We start from the raw sequence: 15,074 nt of genomic DNA on the forward strand, positions 1-15,074 counted from the left end.
TCGTCTCAGATGAAAATCTCCTGAAATCTCCACAGTGTGAGCAGGGCTTCAGCTTCTGTGGGCAACCATGCTGAATATTCTGGATGGGTTGGCAGTTCATTCCGCTGTGGCAACCCCTAATAAATAAAGGGACTAAGCTGAAGAAAAATGAATGAATGAATGCAACTAAAATATTAAAATAAGCATAACAGTATAGAACAAATGTGAACATAATACTGTATTTAAACGTATGCCATTTGCAATTCTATAGTCAAGTACTTTAAATGCGCTTCAGTATGTCATCAACACAAAAACATGTATTTCTTTAAATCACATGCATAAAAACTACTTAAAATTTTACAAACACATGAATACATTTCATTAAATTACAAAAAAAAAGCATTAAAAAAACTCTTAATTTAAATTAAAAGTGTACAATATAATCCATAAATGTGATTATCACACAAATATTCAGAGCAGTTTTTAAAAACATATAAATAAGATATGAAGTGCACTACAAACGCACATACAATACCATTAAGGATAGGCTGACCTTCATGCATTCATTTTCCTTCGGCTTAGTCCCTTTATTTTATAAGGGGTCGTCACAGAGGAATTAACTTACCGACTTATCCAGCATATATTTTAATCAGCGGATATCCTTCCAGACGCAACCCAACTGGGAAACACACATTTACACACAAACACTACGGTCAATTTAACTCATTCAATTCACCTATACTGCATGTCTTTGCACTGAGGGGGAAACCGGAGCACCCAGAGGAAACCCACACCAACACGGGGAGAACATGCAAACTTCACACAGAAATGCCAACGGGTCCAGCTGGAACTCAAACCAGCAATCTTCTTGCTGTGAGGCGACAGTGCTAACCATTGAGTCACCTGAAGTGAAAATAATTTTTTGTGTAACAACAATAATAAGACTATATAGAACTTCAAACGTGTTTTACATTATTGTATCATGTAAATTATCATTTAACATTATTTTATTATTAAGAATCGTAACACTGCCTTGAAATATTTTAATCCTTCAAAAATGTAAATCATTATATCAATGCTGATCAAACACTGTCATCTGCTGGAGAGTCAGTGGTGGTGCTTGGCTAAATGACAGCAAAATGATGGAAATCACTATTTTAGATATATATGGCCGTGAACGAGTCAACATAAGTATACACATATACTCAACATCATACACATTTGATTCAGTGAATGAACGAAAAAAAATAATACGAATAATGCGAGATAAGTGCAATGCAGACTTGAGGGCAGGGTGTGTGTATGAGTAATGCAGCCCAGCCCCAACATGACACACACATAGCCAAAGGGGAGGAACCGAACACCCTAACATTATTATCAGAGAAAAAATCACAGAAATAAAGCCCGACAGTTCCAGCAGATTTAACAACTTTTTAAGCAGAAGAAAATGTCGTTTATACCTGGTCAGCCCGTCACAGCTGTCGTGGTGAGTTTGCGTCCAGTAAGATAAAGTTTTAGCATCCACTAGCATCATTGGACTGACTCTGCTTTGTACGTTACGTTACTGCTTTTGCAGTTTTTTAATTCCGCCAGTGGTTCGTTTTTTGTCGCTTGACTAAGAAAGCAGCTAATGTAACCTCTTTTTAATAACCATCGCTAATTTATGACATGACAGGAGTGTTTTGTTAAGTTTATTTGAGTTTAAGGTGACAGCTGATAAAAATGGTAAGGGTTAGCATGCTAGGCTAACGCTAGCCAGTGCGAACAAAGTGAACAATTGTTAATTGTTTAAATATCTCATTTTTAAATTTGTATTGTTTTCTTAGATTAATATTAATTATTAAATAATGTAACAATAACTATTAAGCGAAGTCTAACACTTTACGAGTAAAGAGTGGATGAGTGGGCTTCATTGAAATGTAACATTAATGTCATTTACACAAAGCTTACCAGCCCTGTCTGGAAACCAAGTAAAACCTCACGATAACAATATAGACTTTAATTGTTCATTTTTTTTTATTTAAACTGTTCTGATGTCACTCAGGTGTGATGTAACCTTAAGCAGGTGTGGTTCATGTGTTTTCTTCAGGTAGTGCTGCCATATATGGTTACACACAGTTGTGCCGTGGGATGTGTCTTAAATCACAGTGAGCTTACTACCAAGATTGTATCGCAGCTACTAAAAACACAAGCAATATTTTAAAGGTTTTTGTAAATATTCTTTGGTGATTTGGGGTTATTATAAGGATCGCTTTTTAAAAGATGCTAGTTTTACTATAAACTTTATTTTATTTTTATGTAAATAAAATAAAAGCAAACCTCTCTGTGGTGCTAGAAAAAGAGATTAAAATAAGTCTAAAAATAGAAAAGCATTTAAAACAGTTAATATATGCTCCTCCAACATTTTTGCATACTTTTTTGTATATGTGCATTTTCTATAGTAAAAGTGCATTTAATAACTTTTGTTAATAACTTAACTCGGGAAAAACATTTGTAATATATTTATATGTCATCTGATAACTATGTACCCTCTCCTCTGTTTTGTTTATTTTTTTATTTACTTTTTTCTTTTCTCTTTTAATCCTTCTTGTTAAGGAATGTGAAGTGGCTTTGTTGTATTATAAAACTCTACATGCTGGTTCTTATAAAAGCCTGTTCCCGCCACTAAATAAAAAATTAATAAAAATAACTAAATTTACATTTACATTTACATTGTCATTTAGCAGACGCTTTTATCCAAAGCGACTTACAAATGAGGACAAGGAAGCAATTTACACAGCTAAGAGCAACAATGAATAAGTGCTATAGGCAAGTTTCAGGTCTGTAAAGTCTAAGAAGGGAAGTATTAGTAGTATTAGTATTTATACTAATAAAATAAAATAAAATAATTACAAAGTCAGAATTGCGAGTTATAAAGTCAGAATTCTGAGTTATAAAGTCAGAATTCTGAGTTATAATGTCAGAATTGCGAGTTATAAAGTCAGAATTGCTTATAAAGTCAGAATTGCAAGTTATAAAGTCAGAATTCTGAGTTATAATGTCAGAATTGCGAGTTATAAAGTCAGAATTGCTTATAAAGTCAGAATTGCTTATAAAGTCAGAATTGCGAGTTATAAAGTCAGAATTCTGAGTTATAAAGTCAGAATTGCGAGTTATAAAGTCAGAATTGTGAGTTATAAAGTCAGAATTGCTTATAGAGTCAGAATTGCTTATAAAGTCAGAATTGCCAGTTATAAAGTCAGAATTCGGAGTTATAAAGTCAGAATTGCGAGTTATAAAGTCAGAATTGCTTATAAAGTCAGAATTGCGAGTTATAAGTCAGAATTGTGAGTTATAAAGTCAGAATTGCTTATAAAGTCAGAATTGCTTATAAAGTCAGAATTGCCAGTTATAAAGTCAGAATTCAGAGTTATAAAGTCAGAATTGCGAGTTATAAAGTCAGAATTGCGAGTTATAAAGTCAGAATTCTGAGTTATAAAGTCAGAATTGCGAGTTATAAAGTCAGAATTGCGAGTTATAATGTCAGAACTGCGAGTTATAAAGTCAAAATTGCGAGTTATAAGGTCAGAATTACGAGTTATAAATTCAGAATTCTAAGTTATAACGTCAGAATTGCGAGTTATAAAGTCAGAATTGCTTATAAAGTCAGAATTGCCAGTTATAAAGTCAGAATTCTGAGTAATAAAGTCAGAATTGGTAGTTATAAAGTCAGAATTCTGAGTTATAAAGTCAGAACTGCGAGTTATAAAGTCAGAATTGCAAGTTATATAGTCAGAACTGCAAGTTATAAAGTCAGAATTGCTTAGTCCTTAGTTCTTTTATTAATCAGGGGTCACCACAACGGAATGATGCACCAACTTATCGAATTGCAAGTCGAATCGAATTGCGAGTTATAAAATCTGAATTGCCAGTTATAAAGTAAGAACTGCGAGTTATAAAGTCAGACTTGCTTATAAAGTCAGAATTGCTTAGTCCTTAGTCCTTTTATTAATCAGGGGTCACCACAGCGGAATGATGCGCCAACTTATCGAATTGCAAGTTGAATCGAATTGCGAGTTATAAAGTCTGAACTGGGAGTTATAGAGTCTGAATTGCAAGTATTCAAAATGCGAGATATTTAATATGCGAGATATTCAATATGCGAGAATTTCCAAGTATGCATTACCGATTAACGTAGTTTAGATTTATTTATTTTTTTACTGAATTTCCAGTTGTCATTATGAGTTCAGATGTTACAGCCATTTTCTTTGTATTTCAGCAACGAATTGAGATTCTCAAACTACGTGATGGTGATAATCTAATTTTAGGATTTAGCATTGGAGGAGGAATCGACCAAGATCCAAGCCAGAATCCATTTTCTGAAGATAAAGCAGACAAGGTGAGAACTCCTGTTTGGTAAAATGAATAGTTTTGTTCACGATGAAGCATTTTTTTTCTTGTTGCTGAGGCTACTGTCACTCAGCATAGGGCCACTAGTTTTATTAAAGTTCAGTGGTCAAATGTTGAAATTACACTTGTTATTATTAATGAATCAAAAACATATTTCTTGTGTGGTTTTTATTTTATTTGTTTGGATAATTTTTTTCGGCTTAGTCCCTTTATTAATCTGGGGTCGCCACGGCGGAGTGAACTGCCAACTTATCCAGCATGTGTTTTACACAGCGCATGCCCTTCCAGCTGCAATCCATCACTGGGAACACCCATACACACTCATTCACACACATACACTACGGCCAATTTAGTTTATTCAATTCACTTGTAGCGCATGTCTTTGGACTGTGGGGGAAATCAGAGCACCCGGAGGAAACCTTTGAGTTTGAGTTGCAGCTGGAAGGGCATCCGCAGTGTAAAACATATGCTGGATAAGTTGGCGGTTTATTCTGCTGTGGCAATCTCTGATTAATAAAGGGACTAAGCCAAAAAGAAAATGAATGTTTGACCAGTAAACTATCCATAGCTATTTTTAATGCATGTCGTCAAAAATCACACTACACAAAATGGTATCCATTTCAAATAGCAAACAGATCAGAAGGCGTGTTTGGAGTCAGAACATCAAACATCAGGAATGTATGTGTGATGTATGTGCTTTGTATTAAAAAATGACTATTATAACGTTATTTTTTCCACAGGGAATCTATGTCACACGAGTATCTGAAGGTGGACCTGCAGAAGTGGCTGGTCTCAGGGTGGGAGACAAAATCATGCAGGTGAGAAATCCAAAACTGTCAGGTTAAGAGTTACTGGGGTTTTGTTTAGAGGGCTGTTGCATAAAACCAGTTGAATAAACTCTGGGTTGCAGAGTTTGTTTTGGGTTGACAAATCCAAAGAAATGCAAACTGGTAAAGATCAGGTTCAATTGTTTCACAATGCTTTATATAAACCTTCTGTGTTAACCCAGAGTTGGTCAATAACTTGGGCGGGTGTGCACGTAAAAGTATGACACATGCAGCAAACAGCCAATCACAGAACACATGTGAGAATCAGGGCGCACTCACACTTTGTTATCCGAACTGTGCCCAGGCCTGTTTCCCGGAGCGTTTGAGAAGTGTGAGTGCTCTGAATGGGGCTCAGGCGCGGTTCAGTTGGCCAGCCCTAGTCCAGTTGTTAGAGGTGTGCCAGAGCACGGTTCCCTTGGGCTTTGGCGTGGTATGCTTGTAGTGTGAGTGCAAAGCATGCCTAAGCCTGAAACTGAGGACGAGACGTGACTTTTAAGGGACTGTTTCATATGGATTTATTATACATTCTTACTGTTCAATAAACATGACTGTCGTAGATTATTAAAGACGCAAGACAGGAGACAGGTAAGACAGGAGGGGGGACAAGCATGCTTTGGCTCGGTTCAAGGGAACTGTGCATAGTGTGAGTACGCCCTCAGTTTGATTCAGTTCTCACAAGAGAGTCACATCTGATAAGAAATATCAAGATAAGAAATATCATTATCAGAAATATAATGAATTTAAACGCATTTACAAGGCCAAAATAAATGCTGTTGATACAGAAAATGTTTGAAAAGATAACTTGTTATCTATATTATTATAGCAATTTTACTAATGTAGGTTAACAACAGCCATTTTAACATTTTTGTAATTTATATTAATATCTAAATGTGAATATTAATTTAAAGTCATTAGTAATATTAACAATTCCAAAGTTTGAAAGTATAAAATATAAATTATTATAATTTTTATGATGTAAACAAATTATTGGCAACAAAACTATTTTGACTCCAAGTACTTTTAATGTAAAAGATTTTAATTTGGAGCAAAAAAGCCACACAGGGACTGGGAGTGGCATTGTTGCATCAGATACACATCCCTTTACTCACAGCAGATTAGTCCATATTTGTTTCATAATCCTTAACCCAGAATAAAGCCTGATCAAAAAAAATCCAAACTCATAGTTTTCTCAAACTAAATACAAACTGACCTGGGTAAAAAAAACTAATTGGATTTGTGCAACTGGCTTTATAATATCAGAATGCTCAGTGTTGATTTTGTTAATACATCTCCATCAGGGGGCGCTGTGACGTAATTTTGGCCCTGTTCTAAATGCCACATTTGTGGTCCTGCAAACTGACAATGGCTGTGCTGTTATCTGTTAAGTCCACAACATAGTAGAATGTCTCAATCATCAATTTAGCTGTCTCAAAATCATATCCTGACAGTAAGTGGCATCACATCACAAAAATTCGGACTTTGAGGGAGAATGCAAGAGTTTAGGGTGCCATTTTTGTGTCTCTAAAGGTCTGCAATAAATGGAAGATGACCTTTTTTCCAATATAGTGACCTACATCCAATTGAAATAATTATTGGATAAAAATGGGGGTTATGCATTATTATGTTCCTGGGAACTGATTGGATAATTGGTAGATGGGTGTGGCTTACAAAATAAATGAGACATGCCCTGATAGCCTCTGCTAAAAGGCATTCCATGTGACCAGAACTGAGGAAAAGTCAAATGGCATTCAAACTCCATTGCTTTTTTTTTTAGAACATGATTTAAATCAGCCTTAAACCAGCGTTTAAGCTGTTGGTTCTCAACCTTGCAATTTGCGCTTGCGTATGTTTTGATCCAGGAATTCAATACCCAGTTCAACCACTGGGTGTCAAACTTACATACTGCATCTTTAAGTGTTTTTTCATTGGTTGTGTCATTTAGGGTACTTTCACACTTGGTCCAAATGCCTGGTTCGAACTCAAGTTCGATAGTCCCCCCTTGGTTGGTTGTTTCCTTCTGAACCCCGGTACTCTTGCGTCATCAAGCTGCTGTTGTGCGTTTTTTTTTTTTTTTGTACAGCTGTTGCTAGGTGACAGCCACTTAAAGCAAAGCTCTAAAATGTAGACGTCCGCATATCATGGTTCTGCTTTTATTGAATCTTTTGGTTTTGTTATCAAAACCAAAATACAGAAAGCCACTTGAATCTGTCTCTCACTAAGTGAAGTTTATTTATAAACAAATTTCTAGAGGATCACGTGCTTATGACTGCTTGCAGCTGGTCCTGCATTATGCAATTTATGATTCACCAATCAGACGATTCCTAAGCCACTATAAATACCCTAAGTTCCATATAACAGCCATCTTCGTTTTGAAGAATCCCCCCTTCCACCCCTACTCCTCCTCCTTTGCCTAAATGGGTGGCAGGGTGGCCCAGTGGTTAGCACTGTTGCCTCACTGCAAGAACGTCACTGATTCTAGTCCTTACCAAGTCAGCCGACATGTCTGTGTGGAGTTTACACATTTTCTCAGTGCTCACGTGGGATTCCCCCGGGTTCCCTGGTTTCCTCCCATCGTCTAAAAACATGCAACTTAAGTTAATTGAATCGGCACCAGCATGCTCCTAGTAAGTAGTTATCTCTTTAGAGCAATCACTATTTGTTCAGTAGCTACTACAGCAGGGGAGTTCTCCAGATCTACCTGAGCTCAAACTCCCCTCTTGCCCTGCAAACGGGAGGGAGCCCCGGGCTCGAGGATCTTATAAGCTCATGGCTCTCTCCCGGGATAGCATGCCAAACAAGCTTCAAAATCAATCATCAGCTAAGTGTGAAGTCTTGGAAAAAATATTCAAAATGTTCAGAACACGCGATGTTATCATGCAGACATTATCACTGTTTGTGGGTCAGTCCCTCTTGTTGTCAAGTTAGGTGATACACAGCTATACAAACACACACACACACACACACACACACACACACACACACACACACACACACACGAATTAACGTTATGAAAACTACAATTTGTTGTACAGTTGGGGGTTCACTTCCGTTATTTGGGATGATTGCATTCGGGGTTTCTTTCCGTTATTTGGTACGATTACATTCATATTAGAAGTAAACCGTATCAGAGTTTGAACGAACCGTACCCCAGACCACCTCTCGGACTCTGGGACTGTTCACAAGTGCGCACCTGAGTTCAGAAGACAACGTTCACACTGGCTAAACGAACCGTATTCTGACATCAAACGAACCCGTGTGCGCATCAAAAGTGCTAGCCGCAATGCACCCTTACAGTGCTTCGTGAGATTGGAGTTCTTTCCCTTATTAACGTTTAGTAAACAGTCTTGTATCTTTGTCTAACTTTTTTTTGTTTTTAAATCAAATCCATATTAATTCCAGGTGAATGGCTGGGACATGACCATGGTGACGCATGATCAGGCACGAAAAAGGCTCACCAAGAAGAAAGAAGATGTGGTCAGGCTGCTTATCTCTAGAAAATCCCTAGAGGAAGTAGTCAGACAGTCCATGATGCAACGCTAATGCAAATCCCAAACAAACTCATTTGAGCTAATCGAATGTCCTTATTGGTTAATCACATGTTCAAAGCATGTTGGAACTAATAAAAAAAACAGCCTCCCTTAGCCAAAGAGCGAAGCCAAGAACACTTCATATGGACTATCAAGGACTTTCAGTCAATCAGAAAAATGTTTCGTATCAATTTGATGTACTGAACTTTTATTATACAAGTATTTGCGCGAATGATCAGTCACAGAGTACATTGTAAAGACTGATGGATGCATTTGCAATGTGTTATACTAATTTCAATGTATGAATACTTTATACCTTTATACCAAACGACTACACTGTCTGTACTGCATATACTCCTGGATGTATCATGTACTCCATATCATTTCATTCATTGGTTTCAAGGGCTACAGTGAATTGTGTTCACCTCATTTCTTTTTGCTTCATTAACATATACACCTTTACTTCTCTTAAAGCCTGCTTATTATCATTGTGTTATAACAGACAGAATACGTCTGTACTTTAATGACCACTAACTACTTTACTTTTCTTCGGTTTATGTAACTTTGACAACTGTTTTTGTAATTAATTAACACTATTGCCTTCATCTAGATTGTGCACAAGTGAGAAAACTGCAATTTTGTATTACATAGACTTCTGTCATTTTTCCTATTGAAAATGTTTTTGATAACTGATTTTTTGGCGTTTGATTGTATGCGGATATATTTTCACATCGAATAAAGGAATATTCTAGCACATGCTTATTGTTTTTTTTATTGTAATGCAGACAGTAATGAACTATTGAGTGTTTTCTGTTTCAGCTTTGAGTTCCTGAATGACTTCTGTCCAAATGTTCTTCATGTTAAGCTCGAAGATGATGACATTTCAGAGCAACAAATCTATTTCCTGACCTTTTGCTGTTTATCCAGGCAGTTTTGTGCTTCAGACTACTTTTATCTCTTTAATGTTTGAAGGCAAAGGTGAGCATACAACCAGATATAGCTGTAAAAATTGGGTTATATTTCTGTCGTCCAATATAATGTTATGCTATTAATGAGCCAATATATGTTTCAGAGTAGAATTTACATGTGAGACTACGCCCTCATACATACAGGTATATGTACAATGGTGGCTCACATTAAGGCCCAATCAAGGGGTAGGGGTGTCCCAATATTCTTTAGCTTGAAGGCGTAGGGCTAAGGGGAAGGGGTGAATAGCTCTTTGAATGAAGATTTTTCAGGACCACACTCCAAACCAAGGGGTAAGAAAATTTTCCAGAATACACCAGCCACAACGGCATTATTGCTGAACCTGGAAGTAAGGAGATCCACAAATTAATATTTTTTGTCATTATTATGAATTTTTACGACAAACAAACATATGTATTCATAACCGCGTTCGTGGTTTACCGTCAGGCTTTAAAAAAAAAACACACAAAAAAAGGATTGCTAAATTTCGCGATCAATATTCCCTAATAATAACTCCTGTACAGCAGTCCCACAACATTCTGACACTCGAATACCCTGTCAGAAAAGTCTAGTGGCTGAGAATGGGCTTTTTAATGTTAATGTTGTTTTGGTGTGTTTACAGATGAATATGGCCACTGTCCCTGCTGAAAAATCCAGCTTAAACCAGCCTAGGCTGGTTGGCTGGTTTTAGCTGGTCGACCAGGCTGGTTTTCGAGGGGTTTTGGCCACTTTCAGGCTGGTTTCCAGCCACTTCCAGCCTGGTCTTAGCTGGTCAGGCTGGGAGATGACCAGCTAAAACCAGCTTGACCAGCCTAGCCAAACTGGGAGTCTAGCCAAAACCAGCTATATCCAGAAATGGCCAAAACCCTTCTAAAAACCTGCCTGGTCAACCAGCTAAAACCAGCCAACCAGCCTAGGCTGGTTTAAGCTGGATTTTTCAGCAGGGGTGTAAATGCACAGTTCAGTTACGATCTTATTGTCACATTATATCATTATGATAACATAATATATGCCTTCAGTAATTTCCTGAAGATAAATACCAATAAATAGCACAACTGGAATAACTACAGCAGTCGCCATCGTCTGATCTCATATGAAGCAAATGATCGCGAGGACATATGATGACGTGTGCAGGTGCTGTAGTGCTCTTCCAATTCTTAAGGGTAAATTTTTAAGCCCTTCCCCTTAACCCTCGGTTGTAAGGGCCAAGGGGAAGGGGTAGGGGTACAAAAATAAAATTGGGTTTTGTTTTGGAAACGAACCATGCGTCTCTGCAATTAGTGCATTCCTATGAAAACATTCGCTTAGTATGTGTTATGGTGTATACTGTGGTGGTTCACCCCTTTACACAGTTAAATATGAGTGGCTGTTTTGGGTGCTTTGGTCTAAAAGAAAAAGGATGGATCCCAAACTGCACCTAATGCCCCTAAATACAGTGCATGTGGAAAGTATTCATAGAGCGCTTCAGTTTTTCAAAAAAAAATTAGTCACAGCCTTATTCCAAAATAGATTAAATTCATTGATTTCCTCAACATTCTACACACAATACCCCATAATGACAATGTGAAAAAAAGAGTTTTTGAAATTATTGCAAATTTATTAAAACTAAAAAAACCTGAAAAATCACATGCACATAAGTTTTCACAGCCTTTGCTCAATACTTTGTTGATGCACCTTTGGCAGCAATTACAGCCTCAAGTCTTTTTGAATATGATGCCACAAGCTTGGCACACCTGTCTTTGGGAATTGTTTGCCCATTCCTCTTTGCAGTACCTCTCAAGCTCTACCAGGGTGGATGGGAAGCGACTGTGTACAGCCATAGAGTTCACCTGTAGTCAATTCAGTTAATTAGACATGATTTGAAAAGGCATACACCTGTCTATATAAGGTCCCAGGGTTGACTCTGCATGTCAAAGCACAAACCAAGCATGAAGACGAAGGAATTGTTCTCCATAGATGCTCAATAAGATTTAGGTCTGGGCTCTGCCTGGGCCACTCAAGGACATTTACTTTGTTGTGAAGCCACTTTATTGTTATTTTGGCAGTGTGCTTTGGGTCATTGTCCTGCTGGAAGATGAATCGTCGCCGTAGTCTGGGGTCAAGAGCACTCTGAAGCAGGTTTTCATTCAGGATGTCTTTGTACATTGCTGCATTCATCTTTCCCTCTATCCTGACTAGTCTTCCAGATCCTGCTGCTAAAGAACATTCTACATCTATTAGCCTGGTGATGAGCAGTGCCTGGTTGTCTCCTAACGTATCGCCTGGCATTCACTCTAAAGAGTTCAATTTTAGTCTCATCAGACCAGAGAATTTAGTTTCTTATAGTCTGAGAGTTCTTCAGATGCCTTTTGGCAAATTCCAGGCAGGGAGTGTCTTCCGTCTGGTCACTCTACCATACAGGCCTGATTGGTGGATTGCTGCACAGATGGTTTTCCTTCTGAAAGGTTTTCCTCTCTCCACAGAAGAACACTGGAGCTCAGACAGAGTGACCATCGGCTTATTAATCACCTCCCTGACTAAGGCCCTTCTCCCCCGATCACTCACCACACCAGCTCTAGGTAGGGTCCTGGTGGTTCCAAACATCTTCCACTTATGGATGATGGAGGCCGCTGTGCTTATTGGAACTTTCAGAGCAGCAGAAATTTTTTCTGTAATCTTCCCCAGCCTTGTGCATTGAGACAATGCTGTCTCTGAGGTCTACAGGCAATTCCTTCGTCTTCATGCTTGGTTTGTGCTTTGGCATGCAGAGTCAACCCTGGGACCTTATATAGACAGGTGTGTGCCCTTTCAAATCATGTCCAATCAACTGAATTGACCACAGGTGAACTCCAGTTACTCTGCTGAAACATCTCAATATCAGTGCAGTCGATGTAGATCTTCTTAAAATTTCAGTACATCCAGGAGGATCAAAGAATAAAGTCCTTCAGGCTTATGTTGGTGTTTATTCTGTGATCCTGGATGTACTTAATCTCAGTGAGCATTCATTTGTTATACAGTATTTCTTACTTTGTACATGTTAGCTAGTTAACGTTAACTAATGTAGCCTAGTTAACAACTGAAACATCTTTTAGTGTTTCAATTGTTTCTGTTTTCGGAGTCTGATTTCACTATTGACTTCAGAAATATACATTAGACTCCTAACTATATACAATGACATAATAATTTGTCACTACTTGGTTAGTACTTTCTAATAATAATTTTATCATATCATAATAACCGTGCTCAAATCATTTAGTAGTAATGCCTTTCATGACTGTTTCTTAGCACTGAATGTGTAATTACAGTAGCTAAATGTAGAACATGTATGCAACATACCACCCACACTCTAGCAGACCCATTGTGTTACCATAGCAATGCAATCTGCTGCTGTCACTTTTCACAAATGAGAAATGCGCTTAGTCCTTATTCGCCAAAAGGATCAAACATGCACCTTTCATGAAAGGATATTATACAAGTCAGTCCAACATTCTCCATGAAAGCAACACATTTTTACCTTAACATTTATTTAATGAGGCTGCACTTTTATAACAATATCATCTATGTTTAAGTTAAAAGAACACAAAGCTCAGAGCATTTACATTTTTTAATATACTTGCATGTACAGTGGGGGAAATAAGTGTTCAACTCATCACCATTTTACTCAAAAAAAAAAAATACTTTTAATGGTACTGTTGACAAAAACAATATTAATTAGATTACAAATAAAGTTATGCGTTATAAATTGAAATGACACAGGAAAAAGTATTGAACACATGAAGAAATGGAGTGAAAGCCCAGACTGCAGCGGAAATCTTTCAGTAGTTCTTCAGCAACCCTCTGCCCTTCATCATTGTGAATGAAGATTACTGCTCCAGTCCAACATTTACACTATCAGGTTGATGAAGATGAAACCAGGGTGGACATTTGTCGTGATTCGACTTCTTATCAATTAGAAATTATCAGACCGGAGGTTTCGAATATCAGAAAATAGACTTTATTCTCCATAATAAAGCCGAGAAAGAGCAGAGCAGACCCCAGAGCATTCTTAAGTCTCTCCTGGACAATTCCTATCTTTGGTTCTCTCTTTCTTTCTAAAGTCTCTGTGTTTTTCACAATCTTTATACATGTTATTTGACACACCCCTAGGTGTCTCATTTTAACTTTTAACCATTTTAGGATAGGTTTTTACTCTAGGTGGCCCTGTTATTCTTGGCTCTCAGCCAGCTTGCTATGGTCAGCAGAGATGTCACAGGTCTGTGTCATGTCAGCATCTGTTTTGAAACCAAAGTTCTCTCTATAGATGCAACTTATGCAAAATGACTAGGGGCTCTATTCTGACGGTCCATGCGCAGAGTGCAAAACGCAGGGCGCAAACTCTTTCAGGGCGTGTCAGAACGCATTTTTGCTAATTTAAGGAAGGGAAATTCCGCTTTGCGCCATGGCGCATGGTCTAAAAGGGTTGAGTTTATTTTCTTAATGAGTTATAGTTGTGTTTTGAGAATAAACCAATCAGAGTCTCATCTCCCATTCCCTTTAAGAGCCAGGTGTGTCACGCCATAAGCGCATTTTGAAGTAAAGTAAGTTCACTTTCACTTTTGCTCTTGTGGATAGGGAAACCTTACCGCACACACATCAATTAGTCTATAAATAATTATTTTGGTTTGTTAAGCGCAAAGATTTGTTTCAAAACTATTTTCTAAATTCAGTTCTAATTTCCAGCAAACGAATAAATGAACAATAAAAACAAAGTGTGGTCAAAATACTGAGTTATTTCCAAATACACCTGCTATGCCCCATATGGTCTAAAACCTGACAGGTGGACAAATCTAAGCTTGTTTTTAATAAAACAAATATAAATATGGATATGATAAATAATACTGCTAATAATAATAACATTATAAAAGCAAATTGAATGAACTGAAAAAGCCTCCCGAGATGAAGAAAGTAAGGCAGTGGTTTTTAAATCTTCGTGTAGGCTAGAAATTAATATGTTTTGTAATATTTTAATCATTTATATTTAGATCCTGTATATATCCTTATTATTTATATATATATAAATAGGATATAAATATAACCCCCCCCCACACACACACACACACAAACACACTGTATTTTCTTAATTTATCAAAGTACTTGCCAAAACAGTAAACAGGCTTAAGAATAAGACCTAGGCTAAATTGCATGCTTGAGTTATCTTAATTTAATTCAGTTCAATTTGATTTGTAAAGCACAATAATCATCGTTCCAAAACAGCTTGTTATTACATAACACTCAAAATCAGAAAAGGTAAGAGGTTGTGTATAGGGTGGACAGTATGTAAACTTTAACCAGCAGTATTACACTCCTTTCCAAAAAGGTGATATTGATGTCTACATTGTAAAAAATATCCATACATTTACAGTTTTCT

The 15,074-nt window shown here is 37.2% G+C and overlaps 2 protein-coding genes across 6 annotated transcripts in view; both read left to right on the forward strand.

Annotated features, from left to right (window-relative positions):
* The window catches only part of ranbp3a (RAN binding protein 3a), a 1,280,039-nt gene that overhangs the window by 233,820 nt on the left and 1,031,145 nt on the right, over positions 1 to 15,074 (forward strand). The gene's annotated exons all lie outside the window — the stretch shown is intronic.
* tax1bp3 (Tax1 (human T-cell leukemia virus type I) binding protein 3) lies at positions 1,312 to 9,476 on the forward strand. The gene is given in 4 exon segments (NM_213470.1): positions 1,312 to 1,465; positions 4,238 to 4,357; positions 5,109 to 5,186; positions 8,595 to 9,476. Coding segments are annotated over 4 exon segments (378 nt in total). The 5' UTR covers positions 1,312 to 1,426; the 3' UTR covers positions 8,736 to 9,476.

This window comes from Danio rerio, chromosome 11, assembly GCF_052040795.2.
Source record: "Danio rerio strain M-AB ecotype USA chromosome 11, GRCz13ab, whole genome shotgun sequence".
NCBI classification, from domain to species: Eukaryota; Metazoa; Chordata; class Actinopteri; order Cypriniformes; family Danionidae; genus Danio; species Danio rerio.